This window comes from Prionailurus viverrinus, chromosome B4 (genome assembly GCF_022837055.1).
Source record: "Prionailurus viverrinus isolate Anna chromosome B4, UM_Priviv_1.0, whole genome shotgun sequence".
Taxonomy (NCBI): Eukaryota; Metazoa; Chordata; class Mammalia; order Carnivora; family Felidae; genus Prionailurus; species Prionailurus viverrinus.
The window spans coordinates 132,477,093-132,503,905 of NC_062567.1; the positions used below are offsets into that span (position 1 = coordinate 132,477,093).

The 26,813-nt window shown below is 54.1% G+C and overlaps 1 protein-coding gene across 6 annotated transcripts; it reads left to right on the forward strand.

The window, feature by feature from the left end:
• Positions 1-113: 113 nt before the first annotated feature.
• Positions 114-26,813, forward strand: SEPTIN3 (septin 3). 6 transcript variants are annotated; one of them, XR_007153935.1, is made up of 13 exons: positions 114-195; positions 3,155-4,487; positions 11,191-11,382; positions 15,235-15,363; positions 15,788-15,869; positions 16,954-17,091; positions 18,479-18,596; positions 19,482-19,577; positions 21,180-21,279; positions 22,933-22,984; positions 23,275-23,368; positions 25,778-26,006; positions 26,661-26,813. XR_007153935.1 is itself a non-coding variant. In XM_047866576.1 (13 exons), exons 2-13 carry the CDS (start codon positions 3,167-3,169, stop codon positions 25,577-25,579), a joined length of 2,430 nt encoding a protein of 809 aa, XP_047722532.1. In that variant the 5' UTR covers positions 114-195; positions 3,155-3,166; the 3' UTR covers positions 25,580-25,829. The 6 variants fall into 6 exon arrangements, 4 of the variants coding, with proteins under 4 accessions (XP_047722532.1, XP_047722534.1, XP_047722536.1 ...); XR_007153936.1 differs by lacking the exons at positions 25,778-26,006; positions 26,661-26,813 and adding exons at positions 25,010-25,114; positions 25,518-25,583; XM_047866576.1 differs by lacking the exon at positions 26,661-26,813 and adding an exon at positions 25,069-25,114 and having other exon boundaries at positions 25,518-25,829.

A 26,813-nucleotide genomic window follows, 5' to 3' on the forward strand; every position in this document is an offset into this window, starting at 1 on the left:
TTCCATTATCACAGAATGTTCTATTGGCCAGCACGGCTCCAGAAGCTCACTCACTACGGAGAGCAATACACAGGAAAATCGACCTGACCTCACAGCATTGTGTGGGCTGTGGTGCGCTCATCAGCAAAAAGCAGGTGACGAGGCGGAGATTACAGGAGATGCCAGGAGAATGCTTAGCCTACTTCCTGGCTCAGGGTGAGTGCTGGAAGGATGTCATCCACCATCTCTGCGGTGTTACCGTAAGGACCTGTCTATGTCCCCATCTTCCTGAGCGGACTGTGAGCTCCTGCCCAGCCCTGGCACAGTGTTTGGAGGATAGTAAGGGTTCAGTAAATGGCAGCATTATTAGCACCATCATCATCATTACTATTGGTATGATGGAGGCAGATGAGAGCACCGCCCAGCCCACAGGGTGGGTCTCCTCAGGCCCAGGGCTGGGTCATCTTCACCTCTTCGGGGCCTTAGTACAGGGTCCAGTGGGAGCCAGGAGGGGCTCAGGAGACTGGTGTTAAAGCAGACAGCCCCTGCTTTAGCTTGCCCCAGAAAAGAACTCAGGTGGGTGGACAAGATGGCTCAAAGGTCACAGAACTAAACGGGGGGTGGGGGCAATGCGGAAGGAAATCAGGAGTGAGGATGGTGCTGGGACCACTAGAGTGTGGCTGTATTTGGAGTAGCCTTGTTCTTACTGGAGACATCTCTCAGGAGCCAGGGTCTGTGGGAGACCGAGTAGATTTGGGGAGGCCAGGCAGCAGGGCACCATCCCACCACCCCACCCCTCACCCCACCTCCCCCACCCCACCCGCAGGTGGCCTTGAGTCCAGGGCAGCCCAGCCTGGCCATTAGGAGCCTCCCATGGCCCTTCAGGATTCCAGAGGCTCAGAGCAGCCATTCACTGACGCCCACTGCTGAGAAACCAGCCCCTCCCTGCCCCAGAGCCAGCTCCGCTGGGGATGTAGCTGGTGGGACAGGTCAGGAGAGAGCTGGGCCCTAGGCCTGGGGACTATGGCCTGGGCGCTGAGTGGAGGCCCATGAGGGGGCCAGAGGGAAGAGGCCTCTGAGCTGGTCACAGTGGCCAGAGTCCGGGCACAGGGGAGGTGAGAGGCTTGTATCAGCTTCAGCTTCCCAGACTGAGGAGCACTGGACTTCTCTTGTCCTCTGATCAAGGTAGGTGGGTATTTATGTGTGCGTGTTTGGGGGAGTGGGTGGCATAGGACCAAGGGATAGATGACGGAGTGTAGACTCAGCGAGGGGTGGGGATCTGGTGACACTGGACTAAATGGACCTCAGAAATCCGATCCCCAGGCCTGCTGTCTCTGTGTGGGCGTGCACACACTGAGGGTAGACATTTGGGGTTAAGTGCGGGGTATACGTGCATGTGTCCAGGTATGTGTGGTTGTGAACAAGGGCAGGAGAGCAGGCCTGAGGGACGTGCTCAGTGGGGAGTGACGGAGGCTGGCACAGTCTTGGGTACAAATATGTGGCTGGGGAGGGGATGGAGCCCGGGGTGTGTACAGGCTGGCCATCTGGGGGCCTTGGAGCCCACCTTGGGGAATGGCTCATCCACACAGACTACCTGCCAGGGTCCTTGACCTCCACCTCTCCCCACCTCCAGGTGGTTTGTCACTTCCATCCCTGGGCTGGGCAGCCTTCTCCAGCCCCACCCCCAGACGCAGAGTTGCAACAGTGTCCCTGCCATTCTCCTGGCCTCCACTTCCGTTCCCCTCTGATCCCTCTGTCATACTGCATGGGAGTGACTCTTCCCACCAGCAGATCTGACGAGGTCATCTTCCAGGGCTGAGCGTCCTTGTGGCCTGGGTTGGTCTTCACTGCACCCGTGGTTTCTATTCCCCGCACCACCGTCCCACCCCCTACAGCCTAGGACTCCCACAGTGGATTTTCAGGAAGATGCCACACCCTCACCTTTGGGTCTTTGGTGTGAACAACCCCTTGGTCCAACCTTCCTCCTCTGAGGCCCAACACTGAGCTAATGCTTGGTCCAAAGCTCACCTCCAGCTTAGTCCTGCCTGCTTCACTGCCTGGCACCGCTGGGGATGTTGGGTTCCCCCCGGGGCAGGGACTGTGGCCTGGTCACTGGACAAGCCTCCTCCTGCGAGCACTTGCCTCTTCACCTCCCCAGCCTCACCTTCACCAGGCTCCTCTGCAGCTCCAGCAAATTCTGGCTCCAGCAGCCAGGGGCTTTTTCCTGGTTCTGGGAGGAAGCCCCAGAGGCAGACTCTGTTTCCAAGCCAAATGGGTCATCCCTCGGCCTCCTACCTGGATGCCTGGACTCCTGTTTTGGCTACCATGGGTGGGAACCCAGAGCACTCTGGCCCCTCCTGAAAAAGACAGGTAGACAGGCTCCCAATAACCACTCCCCTCCTGCAGGGTCCCTGAACAAGGCCCCGTCAGACCAAGGCCCCAAGACTGGTAGTGCTTTTTTTTTTTTTTTAACCTTTAGATATCTGTGTTTTTAATAATTAGTATAAAACCCAAGCCACTGAGGAGCCCATAATTTTATAGCTTGATATATTACAAGTTTTCTTTCTTTTTTTTAATGTTTACTTTTGAGAGAGAGACAAGAGTGTGAGCAGGGGAGGGGCAGAGAGAGAGGGAGACATAGAATCTGAAACAGGCTCCAGACTCTGAGCTGTGAGCACAGAGCCTGACGCGGCGCTCGAACTCACGAACTGTGAGGTCATGCCCTGAGACGAAGTCGGACACTTAACCGACTGAGCCACCCAGGCACCCCACAAGTTTTCTTGTAAATGTATTTCTTGTAATATATTTCTGTTTTCTCATTGTTTAAAAATTATATTTAGAGTTAAGCTTTATATATATGCATATATATTTGCCCATTTTTTTCAATTACAAACCGAACAATTTTTGAAACTATTTCATACCTTAGTGGCTAGATAATATTAAAATGGTAATCGCGTTTTAACGAACAATTACTCTGTAACATTTCACCTAACTTAAATATTTTACATTTTAAAATAGTGTCTTGTTTCCTAAGACCCTGGCAAACGCCGGCAACTAAAACTTCGTCTGCTACTTAGCAAAGAAGTTTTCATGCTCTTTATTAACTAGGAATCCAAGAAATGCAAGCTGAGCACCTCACCCCTGCTTGGCCTCTTCTCTCTGTTGATTGCCTCAGGGGAAGACCTGCATGGATCACAGCTTTGAGATGCAGCAGCATGGAGCCCCCAGCCCTGGAAACTCCCTCTCCCGCAGCCACCTGCTGGGACGCCCTGCCCGCTCCTCAAAGCTCCCTGGAGGGGTGTCACCCCTCATCCCTGTCCTCAGGAAAACCATCCATCTGGATGCCTTCCCTCAAAGCCACATCGCACAGGCTTCCGGCCGACCGGGCCCGGGAGCCGGAGCCTGGAGTGTGTCCTCACCGGAGACCAAGCCCCGGAAACTCAGCTCCACCTCCTTAACACTCCGTCAGAACAGCCAGGCATGGCCCTTGGGCCCCCTGCCTTCTCACTGGGAAGAGCTGCCCGCCCCGGGCAGGGAGGCTGCCACCCATGGAGGAGGGAGGCTGCCCACCCCAGCCTCACGATCTGTCTCCCTAGTGCCAGGGGGCAGAGTCCACTCTGAGGGCCCAGGGAACCCAGGATTGGCCAAACCCAGCAGGATGCCCATAGTGGAGAAGCCCCTGGTGAGTTCCTACCTGGCCCTGCCATTTCAATCCCGGTTAGCCCAGAAATCACCAGGCCCTGCAGGGCCAGGCTCAGTGGGTCAGAAACACCCTCTCCCAGTGGCTGCCCACGTGACTACCAGAACTTCTCCAGGAAGAGGCAAGCCCCGGTCCAGGGGTATCCCGAGACCCCAGCTGCATCTCCAAAGGGCCACCTCCACCATGGGTCCTGCGACAGCCATGGATTTGGCTCCTCTGGACACAACCAGGCCACGCATAGTCAGACATGTCACTACAATGGTCACCAACAAGCCTAGTTTGACTATCAATCTGGCCGCACCAAGCACATCCACAGTGGATACAGGCACAGAGTTCCCTGCTCTGGATACCAAGCTGGGCACAGCCACGGACTTTGCTACAGAAGGCACAACCAAGTTGGACACGGTCATGGATTTGGTAACCCCAGACCCAGAGAAGCTGGGCACAGCCATAGCTACAGCAGGCACAGCCAAGTCAGATACAACCACAGGGGGTACAGCCACGGATTTGGTGGTACCAGGTGCAGTCAAGCTGGGCACCACCAGGACAGACACAGCCATGGCTTTGGCTAGAGCGAATACAGCCAAGCTAGACATAACTACAGATTCTTTTGCTTTGGACACAAGCAAGCTGGGCACAGCCACGGGGGAGACCACCCTGGACAGAGTCATTAGCCTGACCACATCAGCCACCTACCCACTGATGCCAAGCAGAAGCACAGACCCAGCCCCGGACCGTGCTACTGCGGATGCTGTGACAGATGGGACCACAGAGCCCATCATGCTGGACCTGGCCAGAGAAACCAAAGGTAATGCAAAGAGCTTGGCTGGGGATGCGGTGGGCTGCCGTAGGGGGTCAGGATCTATTGGCCAAGAGATGGACACGTCAGGAAAGGGAGGTGGAACTAAGGTCAGAGATGAATGTGCTGGGGGCAAGGGGAATGAGATTGACGGGCAGAACACAGGGGATTCACTCTGAGCTGGGTCCCAACCTGCCAATCAGAGGTGAGGTAGAGCGAAGCCACCAGAAGGAAAGTGTACAGGGGTAACTTGTGGAAGAGAAATTACGCGGGGTCCTTCCTTTGGTATCTTCCATGGTTGTTTCTTTGTTCCCTGAAGAGCTGGAGGAGTCAGGTGATCTGTAGGTGGGTCCAGCTTTAAAAGCAAACCACCTGCAGGAAAATACAGACCAGCACGTCGGGAAGTGGTGATTTGTCCGACAGCCATCACTACAGTGCTCCTCTCGATGTGAGCAGTGACCTCACCTGAGACCTTCTAACTCATGCACATTCAGCCTTCCAAGAAGCTATCTGTTGCTCGAAAGGTGCCTCACCCGGCATACTCTTCCTTGATCCCTTACCCCTAGCCCTTTAGTCCAAAAGGTAAGCTGGAGACTTGTACGTATGCAAGTCCTGCACAGAGCTTTAAGTAGGCCAACACAAGGGCTAGACGATCATTTGGTCTCAGAGAGGATGTGACATGCCCAAAGTCATGCAGCTGGTTGGTGGCAATAAGCTAGTGGGAACCCAGATCTTGGAATTCTTCTTTGGGCCATCCCAACATTCCCAACATTGCACAGGCTCAGATTCTGGAGCTTGGAAAGCATCCCATCTGTCAGTGCCTTAACTGGGTCTCTGGGAAGCCAGACCCTCCTCATCTTGCCCCATACATTCAGTCTGGGGCAGCTCTCCCAGGCCCCGGTCTTCCAGTGGGGCCCCTCAACCCTGACAGCCCATTTCTTCCTGAACGGACTCTGCTCCGATTTCACTCTCTCAGCTACAAGCACCGGCACCCTAGAAGCCTGGGTTTCTTCCTCTTCATTATCTTTTGCTCTCCTTCACCCAACCAGTCTATTTCCAAGTTTGTTGATCTACCTCCTCAGTACTTGGCTGTCTACCCCCTCCGCTCCAACCCTCTGCCCCTGTGATGCCACAGCTCCCTCCTGCTCCCCCACCTCCCCCAGGGCTCTCAGTCCTCCATGCAACTGCCATAGGGACTCACATATTCAATGGCAGCACTTTCATTGGCTTCCCTCAAAAGTCCAGCTCCTTAGCCTGGCTTCCAAGACTTCGGACTTCTCCAGTCTCTAGCTCTATATTTTCACCTGGAATTTTCTCTCCTTTGGCTGCATCAGGAGCGGCGTCGTCCACGGCACCATGCTGCTTACCCCTCTGGGTCTGCTCACGTCTGCTGCCCCTATCCACAGAGTGCCCTTCCCTTCCCTCCCACCAGCATGTATTTGCCTTTCTGTCTTGGCCCCCAGCTTCCCCATGAGCTCTTCCAAAATCCCTCTCTCCCCGGGATGCCCACCGGAGTACCCTGTGCGTACCCCCTGCCCTCTCCATTAGGACAGTCCAGCTTTCCTGTCTCCCCCGCTGGAACTAGAATGGTCATCTTCGTCCCCGTGGCCCCCAGGGCCTGGCACTGCACTGTCCATTAATGGTGACCGAATGCATGACCTTTTTTTTCCTGATGGATAAATGGAGGCTCAGGAAAGTTCCTGACCAGTTCAAGGTCACAGGGCTCACCATCCCCAAGCCGGGCCTGGAACCCGGGCCCCTGACTCAGGGCTCCGCAGGCGCCCGCGCCTGGGCAGAAGCGCGCCGAGCCCGCGCAGCATCCCCACTGACCGCGTGACTCGCGCGCGCATCGCCCGCACGCTGCAGCCACCGGTCCCCGGCGCCCCCCGCCCCGCCCCGCCCCAGCCTGGAGGGTAAGAGGCCGGGAGCGGGATGGGGCGGGGCGGGCGGGGCTCGGGACTGGGATGCGGGCACCTCCCCCCGGCCAGGCGTCCCGAGTTGCAGGCATAGCGACCCGCGCGCCACCCTCTCCCCCTCCCGTCGCCCGCAGCCGGAACCCGGTACCCGCTCCCGCGTGCGGGCTGGGGGAGCGCGGGTGCGGGCGCGGGCGCAGTGGGAGGGGGAGGGGCCCTCGGCGGGGCCGACAGGCGCGCGGGTCACGTGGTGCGGGTGGCAGCGGCGGCGGCGGCGGCGGCGGCGGCGGCGGCGGCATCCGTGTGCGCGGGCAGGGGCAGCGCGGCGCCGAGCGAGCCGAAGCGAGGTCCGGGGCGGGCGCGGCGGCGCGGGGCGCAGGGACGGCGCGGCCGGGCCGCGGGCCGGGCGGGTGGGCGGAGAGCGCGGAGGGGCGAGGCCCGGCTGCGGGGGCCGCTCTGCCCAGGAGGAGCCCGCGCCCCGCTCAGCCTTGCAGCCCCGCGCCCTGAGCATCTCCCGGGAGGAACAGAGACAAAGGAGGATTCATGTCCAAAGGTAGGGCGGCCGGCCGGGCCACCGGCGCCCGCTGGGAGGAGGCTGCGGCCCCGGAAAGCCCGGCTGGAGGTGCTGCCAGAGGGAGGGTTGATGCGCCGAGGAGCCCACGCACGGTGACATATGCACGGACACACGCACACACGGTGGCACACGCCCCGAGATATACGTGCCCGAGGAAATGCACACACGGGATCGCGGGGAGATGCAGAGATCCACGGACACACAAGCGGGGACCCAGATGCACACAGAAAGCCCCACGCTAGAGCACACCAAGACACGCACACCACGCACAGGTTATCAGGGCCACCTACAGCCAGATGGGAGACCTGTACTCTGACACAGAGACCCTTCCCCCACACACAGGCGCACACGGAGACAGGCAGAGGCACCGAGACAGCTGGTGGTCTCCAAGGGAACTCATTGGCCTCCAGAGGCCTGGGAATGGGGGAAGGGGGTGTCCCAGGGCCCTTTGCAACTGTGAATGGGAAAGGACTAAGATATCTTCTGTGATCGTTTTCTGGGAGCGGGGCTGGAGCTGGGGCGGTCTGGAATTGCCTCTGCCAGTGCGGGTGGGGTCTTGAAGGCTGCTAGGGCTGGGAACAGGGGAAGATTCCAGTTCAGGAAGGGAGGGAGAGACCCTTCAACCCCCTCGCCCCCCAGGCAGGTGCTGTTCTGGAAAGATCCCCTCCCCCTGCTGCCACCTTCCCAACAGAGGGGTGGGGTCCGGGGGCCAGACAAAGACAAAGCCATTTGTTTGTCTGTAAAAGAAAGCACCAGGGTCCTTGCTTGGCATTGGGGAGGGGGGTGCTGTTTCTGTGGGGGACTCAAAGCTGAGTCAGGTGGACAATGCCTCTCCCAGAGCATTGATGGGGCAGGTGGCTCCTGGAGGGGGGTCGGAGGGTGGGGGTTGCTGACAGCTCCTCTTCCTCTCCAGAAACCCCGGGAGAGCTGGGAGCTTAGGAGGAACCCAGGGACCATCTAGGCAGGATGGCACTTGAACTATATCCTGCCACCTTCATCCTGAGCTCTTCCCACCTTTGGGGAACCCCTCCCCGCATCCTTGTTGCAGGGGAGGGAGAGGGTCTCTCTTAACAGAGTCTACCCCTTTGACTGTGGCCGACACAGGAGCCATTTGCTGGCTGGGGGGTCAGCTGCTCTTCGAAGGGAACAGCATGTGAGGGAGAAGAAAGGTGATGGTTCTGAAATGACAGGTGTCTCCCTGTGAGGCATTCATTCATTCAATCATTCATTCATTCATTGCTGAGTGCCTGTGTTATGCTAGTTTCAATGAGGCACAGAGATCAATGGGACATGGCCTCTTCCCTGAAGAAGGGTGGGAACTAACCTATGTTCGGTGCCAGGTAATTTATGTCCGTGCTTTTGCATAACGTTCACAGCAACCCAGCAAGGTAGGTACTGTGCCCATTTTCCTGAGGAGACAACTGAGCTCACAGGGGTCATCCAGGTGGGAGTCAAGCCTGGGCCAGCTGCCCATCTGGGGTTGGCATGGTGGGACCAAGGGAGCTGTCCACGCAGAGGATGGAGCTATAGAATTCAACTCCAGAGCAGTGTTTGTCCTGTTCCTGGGAGCTGTCGGGCACCCTCAGCAGACGATGGACCCTCAGGGGCAAGGTCCTTGTTTGGGGTCCAAAATTCTCTTTGGTATTAAGTCTCGGGTTGGCTGGAGTAGGCTCCCATTTGGCAGCATATGAAATGTCCTGGAAAGGATGGAGGGAAAGAATGAACGTGATGAATACAGGGTATTCAGGGGGGACAAGGAAGCACTGAACAGGGGCACCCATTTCAGGGAGGAAAGCAGAGGTTGTCCCAGAGGTAGCCCTTGAGCACAATGGTGAAGACGGAATAGGAGTCAGCCACAGGCCGGGGTGGGGAAGGGTCGTCCAGCAAAGGTCGTGACATAGTGACCCGCCACACGTTTGCAGTACTAGTGGCAGATGCGTTGTTGTTAGCATGTGGCTGGCATGTGATCGGCATGTGCTTGAGAGAGGTAACATGCCATCAGGTGCTCTATACGGTGCGCCCACGGGGGCTGCTAGTAGGTGCTTGGTGGTCCTAGAAGTTGCCTGGGAATCTGGTAGGCAGCCCCTTCTTGCCACCAGGGTCTGTCTTTTGGGAATGCTCTTTTAGGATGCTGCCATGGACGGCCCAGAGCAGAGCAGGCCATAGTTAAGGGCACGCACTTTACGAGGATACTAACAAAATCCCCCTTGAAGAAATACAAGACTCACTTTCCAAGTTGGTAGAACAGGGTAAGACCCGCCCGCACCCCCAGCCGGCCCCAGATGGATCTGTCTGACAACACAGGTTGTGAGACCGAATGGGCTTAGCTGTAGAGGCATGAGGGGAGGGGCCTGGGCCAGCCGTGGGGGCAGCTGGGCAGGGAAAGTGGGGCATGGCCTCCAGTGCAGGTGTGCGGAGTGGGGCCTGGGAGCCACGTGCAGCGAGTGGAGGAGCAGGCCAGGCTGTGAGAGTCAGCTGCTGCAGGGCTGAACCAATCTTGCTGCTGCCTGGAGCCGCCTGGCTGGCAACAGCTTCCTAGGAGGTAGGAGGGAGCCACGCCAGGCCCTGGGGAGGTCCCCAGGCTTTGTCAGATTTGGCTGCGCCCGGGAGTGACAAGGAAAGAACAGTTTCCCATTGGGAGAGAGAGTCTTGCCAGGGCTGGTGGAAGGGCCAGGTGGTGGGGGTACGAGAACAGACTCCTGGCTGAGTCTGGGGGTGGGGGAGGGAGGCACTCCTGTCCCCCCACCCCCCTCTTGCCCATCTGCTGCTCCGCCGGTTCTCCCTGCGAGCCTGAGAAATCTGCAGGAACCACAGGATTCCAGAAGGGCAAAGCTGGAAGAGGTCCTTAAGGGAGCGTGGAGTCCAATAACTATGCTGTGTAATTAGCATTGCTTTCACACGCCCCACTTCGTTTTGTCCTGCTGACAAGCTGGTGAACTTGAAAGGGGCAGGGGCAAGAGGGTCCGGGAGGGAGTGTGAGGCACTGTGCTGGGGGCTTCTAGGCATCATGGCTCATGCGATGCTCACCACAGCCTTAATCATGATCCTGTCCAGTTTCCAGATGGGGAAGCAGGCTCACGGGGGGAGCGGGGGGTGGGAGGGGATGATTTGCCCAAGTCCACACGTCTGGCAAGTAGCAGGGCCAGGCTCGTTCCGCTGTACCACACGTACCCATTTTATGGATGGGAAAATGGAGTTGTTCGATACTGAAGCCTACCCTGGTACACATTGGTCCTGCAAGGAAACACACAGATTTCTCTTGTGTGTGAACATACCTGTGATCTGCCAGACCCGGAGGGATGTTGGCCTTTCCCTCCTAGAGAAGGGCTGTGTCCTCGGCCTCCTCTTTCTTTGCTACCCATCATTCCTTTGCTACCCACCATCCCGTGAACACGCTACGTCATCTTAGGCAAGTGACTGCTCCAATCTGGCTGCGTCTCATCCTCTTCCCACTGGTTGAAAGGGGAGACTTATTCCTTCCACAGATTTAAAACTATGGCTAGGATGATGTCTGGGACCCCTCAGGGCACAGACACCCCTCCTTTGCGGTGGTGCTCATGGAACAGAGGGGACACGGAAGCTGGGGGCAGGGGTGGTACTCCTGCGGTGTGAGGGGGTAACCCTATTTGCTTCTAAAAGACAGAGCAACTGAGGTCAGGGACAGTTAATAGACGTTAGGTTCAGTATCCTAAAAGGTCTTAGCACTTTATCTGAGGAGGCATGAGTCAGGTCAGAATAACCCCAAATATCTTTTAGACTGGTGGTTCGCCACTAGGGTTATGCTACCCCCGGGAGACATTTGGCACTGTCTAGGGATATTTTTGGTTGTCACACCCGACGTCAGGGATGCCACCAAACACCCTACAGTGCACGGGACAGCCCCCTGCAATAATTATCCAGCCCCAAATGTCAACAGGACCAAGGTGAGAAGCCTGGGGCTGGACACACAGACATGCTTCGGAGCAGCGAGTGCAGAAGAAAGTGCCCCAGCGGCTGGAGAGGCTGGGCACTGAGCCCAGTCTGGCATCTGACTTGCTCTGTGTCTTAGGGAAGGCCTTTCCCCCTGGGCCTCGGTCTCTCCGTGAAATGAGGTGCCCATACTGGGTGACACCTGAGGTCCCTTCCAGTCCCAACTCTTTGTAATTCTGTATCAACAGAACAATACCGTGGCTTCTGTGCGACTTCTGTTTGCCTGCAGCCCACTTCTCCCACCTTGGCTCTGCAGGGCTCCCGGAGGCCAGGACGGACGCAGCCATGTCAGAGCTGGTGCCTGAGCCCAGGCCTAAGCCGGCAGTGCCCATGAAACCCGTTAGCATCAACTCAAACCTGCTGGGCTACATTGGCATCGACACCATCATCGAGCAGATGCGCAAGAAGACCATGAAGACTGGTTTCGACTTCAACATCATGGTGGTCGGTATGGAAGGCAATGGGGTCACTGGAGGCCACGGTGGCGGGCAGCGCTGAGGATCCTGTTTCTTTCCCTAGGATTGGCCTCAGCCCTGGCTTCCTTAGGATGAGGTTTTTCCGGGAGGAAAGATTTCACGATGCTGATCACGAAAGCTTAAGCCTCTTCTCAAGACTAGTTGATCCAGGGGTGGGAACTTTGGGTGGATTGTCAGCCTGGCCCCGTCATGGGTGGATGGACACAGGCAGCCTCTTAGGCATGCTCAGCCTGTTTTCAGGTGTGCGGCGTGGGGAAATCGTCAGTGTCCTTTCCCGCTGGTGTCAGATAGAGGGTGATCTTACTCTTTTTTTTTTTGTGTTTATTTATTTTTGAGAGCGAGAGTGAGAAAGAGCAGGCATGAGCTAGGGAGGGCCAGAGAGAGAGGGAGACACAGAATCCGAAGCAGGCTCCAGGCTTTGAGCTGTCAGCACAGAGCCCGACGCGGGGCTCGAACTCACGAACCACGAGATCACGACCTGACCCAAAGCCGGACACTCAATTGACTAAGCCACCCAGGCACCCCGAGGGTGGTCTTGTTTCTGCTCTTTTGTAGTACTTTAAGGTTTAAAGAGAATTTCCAGGACATTGATTGGTCACTGAGTAGTGTCGCTAGGTCACAGAATGTAAGAGCAGGAAGGGACCCTTGCCTGATATCAGTAGGACATTCACTCAGTTGCTGAAACAGGGACCTGGGCATCATCTTTCTTTCTCCTTTCTCCCCCAGTCCAATCAGTCATCAAGACCTGTCAGTTTTGCCTTGTGAATCTCCCTTAGGTCTGTCGACTTCTTTCCATCTCCACTGTGACCGCTCTTAGTTGAACTAGGTCTCCCACCTGGATTGCCACAGCCACTGGACTCAGGGCTGCTCAAAGATAAGGGGCTGGCTGGAGTTTAAATCATCTGACAAGTCTTGCTATAAAAAACATCAACTGAAGGGCGCCTGGGTGGCTCAGTTGGTTAAGTGTCTGACTTTGGCTCAGGTCATGATCTCGCTGTTCGTGGGTTCGAGGCCCGCATCGGGCTCTGTGCTGACAGCTGGGAGCCTGGAGCCTGCTTCGGATTCTGGGTCTCCCTCTCTCTCTGCCCCTCCCCTGCTTGTGCTCTGTCTCTTTCTGTCTCCCAAAAATAAATGTTAAAAAAAAAAAAATGGAAAAATGCCCCATCAACCGAACTAAACAGTGTGCTTCGTGTTAAGGTCAATTTACTTTCTGGTGCAAATTTCTTATCTCAAGAATGAGTAGCAAATGGTTCATGGACCTCGGCCCCCAGGCCACACTTTGAGGGGCAGTGACCCTCCTGGTCCTCTGTCTTCTTTTTGCTTCAGTCCATTATCCATCAGTGACTGAATAATTTTTCCAACCTGCAGAACTCCTCAGGTCACCCAGCCTACTTAAAACCCTTCAGTAGATTTAAGGACTTAAACTCCTAGCCTGGTCTGGGTGCTACCTTGCCACTCACCTGTTACCACTTCCAGCCTGGCGTTCTCCTCCTCGCTTGTGAGGAAAGTTTTCCTGGACTCTGCTGTGCTCTTCCCTGCCTCTGAGCCTTTGACTATGCCATTCCCTCTGTTTAGAACTCCCTTCCAGCTTCTCCTGGGTCTTTCAAAGTTACTCTGCAGGTTTCAGCTTCGTTGTTGCTCCTACCTAGAAGTCCTCGATTGCAGAAAAACTGGATTATATTCCCTCCAGTTTGCTGCTATAATGCCCCGGGGCTATCTCTTTCATAGCAATTATTGTGACATACCGTAACCTCCTGCTTATTACGTTTTGGTCTTCCTCATGCTAAATGGCTTCTTGAGGGCAAGGATGATGTCTTGCTCACCTCTCCACCTCCAATTCTGGCACAGCACTTGGCACTCAAGAGTACTCAGTGAGCAAGAGACCTCAGAAAACAACCAGACCAGGAATGAGAAAGACATACAGGCCACATGGGCTGCCTGTCCATCCGCGCCGTGGGGAGAGGCGCTGCCGATCGGCCATGGCTCACGTTCAGGACTGAGCTGACGGGTAGTCTTTTTAACCTATGGGTCTCGGTGGCTACTACCGATTGAGCAGCTAGAATGAGAAATGCAGCTTCTTTGCTATCTCAGGTCCCATCAGCTCCCCCGCTTGCCACCGCGTTGTCGGTAAAGAAACCAGGGAAGCAAACGCGGCCAGTCCAAGGTGTTCAGGGAAGGAGCACAGTTGGGTCTGGAGCTTTAGGCTCTTCCCCCCCGAGCCTGGTCCTTTTCCGAATATACCACAGGGGTGCCCTAGATCAGCACTTCTTTTTAAAATTTTTTTAAAAAATTTATTTGTTTGAGGGAGAGAGCATGTACCTGAGTGCGAGCAGGCGAGGGGCAGAGAGAGAGGGAGAGAGAAGATCCCCAAACAGGTTCCGCGCTGTCAGTGCGGGGCCGACGCGGGGCTCGAACCCACAAACCGTGAGATCATGACCTGAGCCGAAATCAAGGGTCAGACGCTTAACCGACTGAGCCACCCAGGGGCCCCCAGGCCGGCACTTCTGACTTTACTGTGCACATGATTCATCTGGAAGTCCTGCCTAAGTGCAGATTTTGAATCATAGGGCTGGGGCGGGGCCCGGGACCCTGCATTTCCTACAAGCGTCCAGGTGATGCTGACACCATTCAGCAGTTTGCAGGGCCTGCTTGTGTGATCCTTGTGCATGTAAAAGTTTGAGGAGCACGGGGGCGCCTGGGTGGCTCAGTCGGTTGGGCGTCCGACTTCGGCTCAGGTCACGATCTCAAGGTTTGTGGGTTCAAGCCCCGTGTCCGGTTCTGTGCTGACAACTTGGAGCCTGGAGCCTGCTTCAGGTTCTGTGTCTCCTTCTCTCTCTGCCCCTCCCCAACTTGTGCTCTGTCTCTCTATGTTTGTCAAAAAAATAAATAAATGCAAAAAAAATTTAAAAAAAAAGTTTGAGGAGCACGGCTTCGGCCAGTGGTTTTCAAGTACCCTTTAGTTGCAAAACTCCTCCTTGGAATGAAATCTGCTGTGGCACGATGTGTGTAAAACAGGTCAAAATGGCGTGCCTGATTGGCTCAGTCAGTAGAGCATGTGACTTAAAAAAAATTTTTTTAATGCTTATTTATTTTTGAGAGAGAGAGAGAGAGAGAGAGAGAGAGGGAGGGAGGGAGAGAGAGAGCCTGGGAGGAGGGGCAGAGAGAGAGGGGACACAGAATCTAAAGCAAGCTCTGGGCTCTGAGCTGTCAGCACGGAGCCCGATCAGGGCTCAAACTCACGAACCGCGAGATCATGACCTGAGCTGAAGTCGGCCGCTCAACCGACTGAGCCACCCAGGTGCCCTACCTTGCACATATTTTATTAGGTGGGGGCTAATCTCTCTAGGAGCACTTCAACTGGGGATAAAGAGAGCTCTGCATGGGATTCACAGGGCTGTGGGATTCAAAGGCAAATTTTGCTAGCAGATGTTATGTATGCACTGAGGCAGTATCAGAGGGCCAAGGAGTTCCGCCGTGACATTTAGATTATTAAAGACTAAAAACGTGAGTGGAGCAGAAACAAAACAGAATGTCACTACACTAGACAAATCCAGAGGGTTTCCCCCTTCCCAGTGGTCCTGGAACTCTGGAAAGGAGGAAAGAATGTGGAATTCAACTGATGTCCCAAGTCCCCCTCCAGTACCAGGGAACTGTTCCCACCTGCCTTCTCTCCCACTTAGTCCTTTGCCCCCAGTGAATGGTGAACTGGGGGCATGGCCTGGATCAAGGCTCTAGAATTCTGTAGGCTCATGGGAGAGATGGCCTGCTCAGGAGGTGGACACGGGTCTTCCCCACCGTGTCACCCTCCTCCTGTCTTGTGGCAGGTCAGAGCGGACTGGGCAAGTCAACGCTGGTCAACACGCTCTTCAAATCCCAGGTGAGCCGCAAGGCCTCCAGCTGGAACCGGGAGGAGAAGATCCCCAAGACTGTGGAGATCAAAGCTATTGGGCACGGTGAGGACCGGGCAGGACCCCTGTGGCCGCTGTTCAGAAGGGTCTCTGCCAGAGAGGGAGAGACGGGCAAATGAAAGGCAATCTCAAGACAGAAGAGAACAGAGGTCTGAAGTCTGTGAAGCCAACTCCTTGGCTAGAAAAGGGAGGGGGGATTAAAAAGGAAAGAGGTGGGGCTCGAGCTGGATGATAACACGAGGGTGAGAGTTAGACAAGCAGAAAGAAGCCGGGAGGGCCCGGGAGGTGCAGGGAACAGCGTGAATAGAGCTATGGAGGTGGGAAGACCCAGAACTCAACTTTTCCAGTAATTGGTCCTGAGGAAGGAAGGAAGGAGCCTGGGTCTCCCTGACCGGTAGGAAGCAGGGTACCCGGCATCAGCTGGAAGAGTGACCTCCCTGGTGCCTTCTCTGTTCACCCCCCCCCCCAGTGATAGAGGAAGGCGGGGTCAAAATGAAGCTGACGGTCATCGATACCCCGGGCTTCGGAGACCAGATCAACAATGAAAACTGGTATATGTCTGCCTGTGAGATTTCTGCCCTAAAGACTCTGCAAGGAAGACGCTGAACACGGTTCAGATTCATTCCCATCGAGAGCCATCTGTACCCTTCATGCCGAGGGGTTAAGTGGGAAGGCTTACTAACGGACCGCAGAGGAGCTTTATGAAGAGGCGAGGGAAGAGGCTCTGGTGGGAGGCCAGTGCAGAAGGAATTTGGGCTGTGGGGTTACCTACAGGTGGCCGAAGGGCAGGGTGGACAGAACAAGGGGAGCGGTGGTAGGCTGACCTGAAGGCTGTGGCAGAGCTTGGCCTGTGGGCAATGTCTTAGCCCTGGAAGAAGAGAGGAGGGTGGGCCATTTCTATGAGGAGAGAGCCTCTGGGACTTCACCGAGCAAAGCTGCAGTGCGTATGCAGCCAAGGAGGGCTGTGCAGAATGTAGATGGAAAGTTCCAGGCAGAAGTTTGCTCCCAGATAGGGATGGAGACCATTGTGTCTCTGTGAGGGAGCTGGGTTCTGCCACGGATAGGCAGGGCCACTGGACAGCACAACTTGGAGCCTTCTTGGAAAAGTGACCGATCGTCCTCTTTCCTGGTGTTTTGAATGCTCCTCGAAGGAGAAAGGTGATCGTAACATTGGCAGCAGTCAGGGTAATGAGTTGTTGCCACGTTGAATATTTTCTGTATGCCATTGCTACGTTAAGGACCAAACCTCTGTTCTCGTGCGTGCTTCTAGGCAGCCGTGGGTCCTCCCACTTTAGTTGTGAGAAAACAGCCTCAGGGAGGGTAGAGACTTCCTCAGAGCCTCCCAGCTAATAAGGAATGGAGGTGGGGAGAGTGTGTGTTGCTTTCTGGAGTGGGGCGGGGTTCTGCAGGATCCTCTGGCCCAGTCAGAGGACCGGGTCTCCATGGGGGTTCTAGCCTTGCTGATGAGGAAAGCCGTCCGTGGGAGCCTGAGGGAGGGTGGGCAACCCACCCCAGGCCCCCCAGGGGAGGTAGAAACGAGAGGGATGTGAGGGCCCTGCTGCCTGACCATGTCTAAGGTGAGCCCCCAAGTCCTGTCTTTCTGGGACATCCGTCTGCTTTCTTCCCACCCTCCAGCTGGGAGCCCATCGAGAAGTACATCAATGAACAGTATGAGAAGTTCCTGAAGGAGGAGGTCAACATTGCCAGGAAGAAACGCATCCCTGACACTCGTGTCCACTGCTGCCTCTACTTTATCTCCCCCACGGGACACTCGTATGTACCAGTCCCATGCCCATGGCCACACCTAGCTCTGGTTTGCGTCATTCTCCAGTGGATAACTAATCCCTGGATTCAGCTGGGGCCCCGGATGAGCCCCAGTGTAGTCATGGCCCTGTGATCCCCTAGACTTCCCCCCCAAAAAGGCTGACTTTCTTACCAGGAGAGTAAAGCTGACCAACACCAGCCCCCCATGCTGCCCACTGGTGTTCTAGCACAACTGTGCCAGCAGAGAGGGGTCGACATGTGAACACAAAGGGCTCCTCGCTTATTCAGTAGATCTCTGCTTTGCCCAAGGCTGGGGGTGGGGGATGGGCAGCAGAAGAGTAAAAGGGAAGCAGGCAGGGTTGTTGAATTGGGGTGGGTGTTTGGGGTGGGTGTGGGACCCCGCTGTAGGCATTTGGTGGGTGGCCAGCCCAGCATGTCTAGAGATGAAGGCTGGCAACGAGCAGAGCATGCTGGGAAGTCCAGTTGTGAGTCGCAGATGGGACAGCACGATAAGGAGTGTGGACCTGGGATAGAGAGATCCAAGTGGGCACGCGGGCATGCCTTCCATAGCTTAGTACTGAGCCCGTCTGCTGGGCCAGAGTTCAGTTCTTGAGAGGACGACACAGGCAAGGCAGACCCCCAGGTTTGGAGGAACCAGGTAGTCAGCGGGTGTTTGAGGGTGGGGCCCAGGGACTCAATAAAAAGGTTTGCTTTATCCTTCCCTGGAATGTGGACCCAAGGTCAGAGCAAGCCAGCAGACAGCCTGACTTAGTAAGTCCCCAGGACTGTGAACTAGAGCCAGACTGGGGCCCCAGAGCCTCGGGGGAGCTGGGCCCTCAGAATGAGGAGAGCCAAGGTCCCCAGCTGGGCCCCTGCAGGACTAAGTGCGGGCTGGGAGAAGGCCCATCAAAAAGTGCAGTCCTGGGGGCGCCTGGAGCCCCAGGCGGGACACGTGACTCTTGATCTCAGGGCTGTGACTTCCAGCCCCACATCGGGCATGGAGATTACTTAACAACAACAACAAAAAAGTGCTGTCCCACTAGCAGAATAAGATAAACAAGTAACCGTGACCCAAGGACACATAGGCAGAGACGACAGGCCACCGCTGTTCCCAGAAGAAAAAGATCCCCACGGCAGGCAAGCTGTTCTGAAGAAGCAATGTGAGTAGGGCTGCTAGAGGAGGGGCAGGATTGGAAGAGAAAGGGAGATGGTGGTCCAAATGGGGGCAGAGACTTGGAGTCTGTTCCGCAGGCTGTCAGGAGAGGGAGCAGCCCCTTGGCCTCAGCCAGTTTTCCCGGCCCAGTCCCTCTGTCCCGAGGGTGGCCCCGGAGTGGTGGCAGTGGCTGAGTGGGGGAGGGCAAGGTGGCTCTGACACCCCACCTTCTCTGGGCCCCAGCTTACGACCTCTCGATCTGGAGTTCATGAAACACCTCAGCAAAGTTGTGAACATCATCCCTGTCATTGCTAAGGCTGACACCATGACCCTGGAGGAGAAGTCTGAATTCAAGCAAAGGGTGAGAAGGCCCCTCCTCCTTTTCCTGTCCCCACCCTTCCCCCTCCCCTGGTCCAAACCATGTCCTCTCCTTGATTATTATACACCCCCCTGCCCACCCAGCCCCTATTTAGCCATTAAAGAAGCTGGGCTGACAGTGTCTGTGGACAGAGAAGTTTGCAGCCTCAGGCTGCCTTCTTCCCAGCCACCAAACTTACTGGCAGAGACCGCTGAATACCTAAACCGCCATACACAGGAGAGACCACTCCTCGATGTTAGCTTGCTTGAAGGGCTAAACTAATTAATTAACTTCCCGCTGGTGTTTATTAGTGTCTTCTATAAGCTCCTCCCTGTGCTGGATGCATGGGGTTGGAGGTAGGGGCATGTGGGTGAAGTATAAAGACGTTGCTCCCTTCCAAAAAATTACAATCAGGTAGGCCACTGAAGAAGTCCCGGGCGGCTTCCTGGAGGAGGTGAGACATAAGTCGAGCTTTGGGAGAGGGCAGACCTATATAGGCTTGGGGTGAGGAGCCCCACTTCTCTTCCCTGCAAACAGGAATATGACACATAGTAGCATGAGCACTGCCCATGTGGAATCTGTACTCAGCTTGTCTAAATCCTAATCTTATGGACCCTGCGATGAGCAAGCTGCACCCCCAGACTGTTCCTCAGCTCAGGCTGGGCTGTAGCGGCTGTATGACTGGGGCTCGTGTTTATTAGGATCTTCCTGCTGCTCAGGGCCTTGGAGTTCGAAGATGACTGGATTAGCAAAGGCTGATTCATCCCTCTGACTTCAGCACACACGTGCACACACATACACACACACTCACACCTGTGTGAGCGTACCCCACCCCCTCCCCGCATTATCCTGACACTTGGCTACCTTGCTTCTCTTCCTTGCCCCTAGGTTCGAAAGGAGCTTGAAGTAAATGGCATCGAGTTCTACCCACAGAAGGAATTTGATGAGGATTTGGAGGACAAGACGGAGAATGACAAAATCCGGGTGGGTGCCTCGGGCTCTGTTCATCACACAAATGCCCCCCTTGTTACCAGTGGGATGTGGATCGTGTACCCCTCCTGTCTTTCCACCTGCTTTTCCCCTTTCATACTCTCTGCCCCACCTCTCCTGACCCAGACCAGAAGTGACACGGGACAGGATGAGGACTGGGGCCCTTGCCGGGACTGTGAACTTTGCACCCAGAAAGCCAAAGTGCGTGTCCATCCCAGGCCACCCAAAAAGTTCTTTCCCCGGAGGGCCTGGCAAAACCAGGGTGTGGTTGATGGAAGGGCATGGACAGGAAGAGCATCAGGCTGGGGTCCAAGGTGTCTATGCTCTAGTCAGAGCTCTGCCTCAGTGTCCCCTCCATAAAGTGCAGGGCCCAGGCTAAGTGAGTGGCTTAGAGGCTTTCTTTCCCCTAGAGGAACCGTTTTTAAAAATGAAGCATCAGACAGACCTTCTGTATATGAAACATGAAAACAGAGCTGCTCTGGCTCAGCGACACAGGCACAGAGCACTGTCTTCTCAGCAGTCCCTGGGGTGTCTCCTGGGGATGCTAAGGCTTCATGTGATTTCCGTGGTCCCTTTCAATGTCAAACTTCTACGATTCTGGGACTTTACATCATAATCATGAGTTCTCGTCTGGGCTTTTCTACTAACCACTGTGACCTAAGACAGATCATTTACTTGCTATGGTCTTGTGTCTCCTCCTGGGTTAAGGGTGAATAATCTACCAGAAGCCCCTTACCTGATATAGCTGAGACACGTACGGGTTAATTGGAAAAGCCCATCAAAGTGAAGAAATCATTTAAAAAACGATGCCTACAAATCTTCATTGTTTTTAAGGAAATATTTCACTAAATGATTAAGTGAAAATAAAACGTATACATCCCATTCATTAAGCATTCTTTTCATATTGAGACAAGGCTGCTTCTTTGAGAATAAGTTCAATCTTAAGACAAGCGCAGCTCACCTTTATCAGGTCTTTCTGAAACTCACGTTTCAGAGAAGCAACTCTCCACGGTCATACGTCCTCAGCTTCCATAATAGTTCATTTGTCCAGTAACAAGGACACATCAGGCAAACGGATTTGGGAACAAACGGCTGTCTTGGTGAACATTCAGCCCATCTGGGGGAGCGGAGGGGCCCACGAACATCAGACAGTGGCCTTGGAGCTCTGAGAGGTCAGCGGACGTGGGCTTCTGCCAGTAGGTTTCACGCGAGGTAGTGTGAAGCATCAGTTACGTGGTTGTCAGATGGGTAGGTGTCACTTAAGAGAGGTCTTTCTATCCTCTCTTAGCTCGCAGAGTTGTTCCAAGCCAAACCAAACGCATTAAAGCAATAAAAAGTACAAAGCGTTCTCCTGGTGAAGGAAGGCCAACTTACCGAGGTGAACCAACCAGGTAGGGGTGCAATCAGGGGTTGGACCCAGGACTTCAGACTCCTTTTCAGGAGACAAGAGCCTTGCCCTTGCCCCTTGCCATCAGTGGGATCACTGAATGAGCATCAGAAATGTGCAGTTCGAGGCTAGAGGCCCAAGACTCTATGCCGTCCTTGGAGGCCCAGACGGCACAGGAGGTTGACGTGCACATGTGTGTGGTTTGTCAGCAGGAGAGCATGCCTTTCGCTGTGGTGGGCAGCGACAAGGAGTACCAAGTGAATGGCAAGCGGGTCCTCGGCAGAAAAACTCCCTGGGGGATCATCGAAGGTAATCCAATGCATCTTCTTGAAAAACTGGTTGCTGGTCAATTACGCTTATTTATTAAGCATCTATAGTTCAGGGCGCTGTCCTGGCACGTAAGATGTAAACTGAATGCCAGCCAGATCCTGCCGTGAGGAGCTTACTGTCTAATGGAGAAGATGAATCTCAGAGGCAGGAAGTGATTAAAGGCCAAGTTAGCACCTGACTGGGAGACGCTGACTTTGACTCGTGTGTCAAAGGAGTTGAGAGCATAGAGAGGTTAATGAGCACTGAAAAAAACCAGAGAAAAGTTTTCACATGAAAGGGGACATGAGCCGACAGACTGCTGAAGGGTGGTTCAGATGTGGCCATGTTCATTTTGTTATGAATGGACGGGACCTCTAGAAGGTCAATAGTGATCCTGAAAGTTTTCAAAGAATTGCATTAGCGATCTCTTTCAATGTGATAACCTTCTGCAGGGAGCAGGGTGACGTGACTGTTCTCAGAACATGAGCTTCTGAGGGCCTTGAGTCTCAGACAGGTTAAGGGTCTTGGCCAAGATCACATGACTTGTTAGGGGTGAAACTGGGACTTCAGACCCAGATTTCAATTCCACAACTGAATTTATTCCATTTTCCAAACCAAGTTCATCTCATTGTACCACATTGTCTCTCATTTGCCTATGGCCCTGTGTTGGGATTTTTTTTTTTTTAATATCATTTTCTCACTGCCTTGAATTGGAATCTTTTTTTTTTTTAAACGTTTATTTATCTTTGACAGAGAGAGAGAGAGAGACAGAGCATGAGCGGGGGAGGGGCAGAGAGAGAGGGAGACACAGAATCGGAAGCAGGCTCCAGGCTCCGAGCTGTCGGCACAGAGCCCAACGCGGGGCTCAAACTCACAGACCATGAGATCATGACCTGAGCCGAAGTCAGATGCCTGACCGACTGAGCCACCCAGGCGCCCCTTGAATTAAAATCTTTTAATGAGAACGTCTGTCTTGTCCATTAGATTGTGGGACTAGAGGATTCATGTCTTAATTCCCTTCTGCCCCCATAGTCCTTGGCAAGTGATTTGCAGATAGTAGGTACTCAATCTGTATTGAATTAGATTCATTGTAGTGCATCGCCTTCTTAAGATGGGTCGATAGTTATTTGCTGTGTGTGTTACTGTCTTCCAATCAGGTTATAAGCTCCTTAAGGATAGGACTTGTGTCTTAGGTCTTGGGCAGATTTTTAGACCCTCTGTGTATTAGTTTCCTTTCCTATAAAGTGGGAAATAAAATTGTCCCTATTAGCTGTTATTTCACAGAGTCTAGAATAGTATCGTATTATTGTAGCTGCTCAATAAATATTTGTTCAGGGGCACCTGGGTGACTCAGTGGGTTAAGCGTCTGACTCTTGGTCTCAGCTTGGGCCTTGATCTCAGGGTCATGAGTTCAGGCCCCACATTGGGCTCCATGCTGGGCATGAAGCCTACTTAAAAATAAATAAATAAATATTTGTTCAATGACTAAAATCCCATGCACGGAAGTGCCAGGATGAGCAAACCTCTGGAAGGCTTACAATACATTATGTGTCCTGTGGCTCCCTCCTAAATGCCAACATGATCTGAACAGAAGTTCATCTGCTAGGTGTTGCCACATTAGTGAAATGACCACCTGTTTTGTTTTGTTCACAGTGGAAAACCTCAACCACTGTGAGTTTGCCCTGCTTCGAGACTTTGTCATCAGGTGAGATGCACCCCTTCCCTTGGATGGCAGGTTTATGTATTTGGGGTCAGGAGGCCATCTGTTCAGATCTACTTCCTCCGTCTCCGAGATTCTCTGACAGCTCTCTGCCCCCATTCCAGCTCCCATCATGAAGCAAAAGGGGCTGAAGAAGTATCATTAGCTCTCTGGCATGGGTCCCAGTCACTGGGGCCAGGCCATGGAAGTGACATGTTAACCTCGGATGTGGGTCAGTCTCTTCCTCTTCCCACCCTTCATCACATCCCTCTCTCTTCTCACCCTTTGTCCTTCAGGACCCACCTCCAGGACCTCAAGGAAGTGACACACAACATCCACTATGAGACCTACAGGGCCAAGAGGCTTAATGACAACGGAGGCCTCCCTCCGGTGAGCGTGGACACAGAGGAAAGCCACGACAGTAACCCATGACGACCCTTTCTCTATATCATCACACATGCCCACTTCTCCACACACGCATCCCGGTACCACCACCACCCACCTTCTTCCTTTCTACTCTGTCCCCCAGGCCTGTCTGGTGTTTGTGGAGTTTGTCTACAGTGTGTGTGTGTGTGTGTGTGTGTGTGTGTGAGAGAGAGAGAGAGAGAGTGTGTGTGTGTGTGTGTGTGTGTGTGTGTGCACGCGTGTGTATACATGTGCAGGGGTGAGGTATTTTCACTGCCCTCCCTGGAAAGTCCCTTGTAAGTTTGGTTCCTCCATGGCTGTCCATTATCTGTCTCCTTTCCTTGTGTCCCAGAACAAAGCCGTGTGCCTCACTCAAGAGGTCTAGGGGAGGTTTCATTTAAAAATGATGGGGAGCAGGTGAGCCACAGGTAACTCTTCCTTATCTCTGAACCCGCCCACAAACTGGAACTGCAGAGACCCTCTGAGGACAGCTTCGGAGCTGGACCTGGCGGGGGTGGGGGGTGGGGGGTGGCAGTCTAGGGTGAGGCTAGGACTGCCTAGGGGAGGGAAGGTCAAGGGAGAGCAGGGTAGACCGGAGCGGGGTTCCTGCAGAAAGATTTAGTGCCCAGAGGTGGAGAAGAGAGCTCTACCCTTGAGTCTGTGTTGCCTTCACTGTCCAAACCCCACCACCACCTGTCACTGTCTGTCGTGGTTGCAGACTGCTGCTTTGCACACGTGCCTCGCTTCACTCACCTCTGCTCCCGTTTTCTCTCTTTCTCCCCCTGCCCTCATTCTTTATCCTGCCCCTCTCTGACTTCTTTCAATTGCTTTGAGTCTAATCCACTTTACCTGCATTTCTATATTTAGGATTTATGCCCAGTCTACTTTCAAAAATGACTTTAAGCCACCTTAAAATAAAATCACAGCCAAGGCACGTGACAGTACAAACCGAAATTACGAGAGAAATCAGATCCACAGGGAGGAGTGGGAAAGAAAGTTTCTGGCGCGCACAATGAATGTGTGTTGGCCCGGGCAAAGGAGGAAGCAACGAGTTACGCAGTTCCCAGTATCTGGCTCAAAAGCACATGTGCTGGTCAAGTGAGACAGTCTTTCCTTAGGCGTTAAGTTCTAGAAGACTTGAGTCTCAACAAGTTTTAAGAGCAATACACGATCTTTGCCTTTCTCAGTGGTTTGGCTTCAGAGACCAATTTTAAACGGCACCTCAGTTTCCTCCATCAGGATTCTTCCTCCTTAACGCTGGCTTCTCTGCTGCTCACTTCCCATATGCTTGACTCCCTTTTGACTTCTTTTCTGTTCTCTCTCACTGTGCATGTCTGTCGGTCTGTCTGTCTTTCTCTGCTTTTCCCTGATTCCCCTTCCTGACCCCTGTAGACATTCCTAACCATACCCACATACAGTTAGCCTTTTCTTGCCTTGCCCTCAGCCCTGTATTTATCAATGCATATATCTCCCCTGATTAGTTTACAAATTACCCTTTCTCGTTTAGTCTGGAAGGTGGCTGAAACTTGGGGCTGGGGAAACAATGTAGCCTTAGGTAAGGGAAAACACCAACTGCTACAGTTTACAATAACCTCATACAACCTCCTGTTCCATCTCCTGGTCCAGCCCTAGGTGTTTTACTGGTCCACTACAAATCCCAGCATTTATAGTCTCTTGTCACTCAGGTGCTAGGAAAACACAGACCAAGATTCGGTGGACCAGGAGAAAGAGGTGGGTGACCCCAAACCGGTGACCGAAAACCTATGGTCTCAATCTTTCCTGGAGGCTCTTTACCAATCCCATACACGTCCTCCCCCACCCACAAAATTCTTCCAGGGTAAGCACCTGTCAGCCTAGAACAGCAGCAGGGTTCCAGCCCAGAGGTGGTTCCATGTCAACAGAAGAGGGATCCCTGGTGTATACAGCAGGCAGTCGTGAATGCAGACGTGGGACTGGCCACCTAGGACTAGCAGGGGGAGGTCTGGCGGGGGTGGTGGGCGTTGGAGAGGTTGAGTAGGGAATGGTGCTTGGCCACCCCAAAGCCATGATCTCAGCCTCCCTGGAGAAGCTGTTTTATGTGTCTGCTGCCAGCTGCTGGTCTCCACACCCTCAACCGTTCTCAACCCCCCTGCAGGGAGAAGGCCTCCTGGGCACTGTCCTTCCACCCGTGCCAGCCACCCCCTGCCCCACTGCTGAATGAAGGCCATTCCAAGTGCTGCTTCTCCCTCCATCCCTCCCAGCTGTTATTGCTGCGGGGCCGTGGCCTTTTTAGTGCCGTGCTTGCCCAGCCCACCACCACAGCCCCCCTCAGCTCTCAGCAGGTTGGAGGGGCCAAGCTGCCTCCTTAGGACAGTGGCTTCCTCCATTTATCCAAACCACCCCCTCTCCTCCCAGTGGAACGGAGCTCTCGCCAGCACTGCCCTCCTCCATCGTCCGTGTCAGCCGGTCCCAGCCCATCCGTAGGGTGAAAGAACTCATCAGGAGCTCCTTCTGCCCTTGCAAACCCATACCAGCTACTTGTAACCATCTCCAAGAGAAATGGCATTGCTCCCCGCCCGTTCATCTGCATGAGCTCCTCTTGGCTTCCTTCAAGGGTCAAGAAAGCAACTTTTCTGCTTGTCAGGTTTGTTGATGTCAGCTGTGTGAGCCCCAGTGTGGGACAAGGGTGTCTCCTTCATTGCCTAAAGCTTATTTATAATGATGGGTCACTACAGATGTGGGGGGAGCAAGGGCTAGGGTCACTTAAAAAAAAAATCACCACTTGTGGCTGGCCCAGGATGCAGTCTCTCTCTCTCTCACACACACACACACACACCCCTGCCCCCATAATGCAGCCACTTAGGAAGAGTGGTTTTCCTGAAGAGACATTTCTGGAATTGCCTTCCTTATCCTCAAACTTAAAAAAAAAAAAAAAAAAGAACTTAACAGACAGAAAATTCCAGAACCCCACAGAACGGGACTCTAGGGAGAAAAAAAAAAAAAAAAAAAAACACCCCACCCTTCCATCCACTTAGCAATAAGAGGGATCCCTTCCCACCTACCCCGACTACTCCTATCCCCGCCTCCACCCTGTTAATGTGAGTAATGAATTAGCCTGGCCACAGTCGGTCACTGTAGGCTAGTGGAGAATGCCCACTGGAGGGCAGAGCCCCCCATCAGATGCATGAATGTTTGCGAATGTTGGCTGCCACTGCCCCACATACTGTGTCTTTATGGGATCCCCTCCCCCCACCCACCCACCTCTGCCATCTCCACCTGGACACTACTTTTCTCAAAGGCTGGTGACTTGTGGGCCATTCATCTACAACTCAGTCCTGACGGAGCAAGAGGCCCAAGCCTAGGGGATGCAAGAACGACCCATTTCTTAAATGTTACCAGTCCCAGCCAACCTTTTGGTGACATTATGGTTAAATTTCCCAATTGAAAGCAA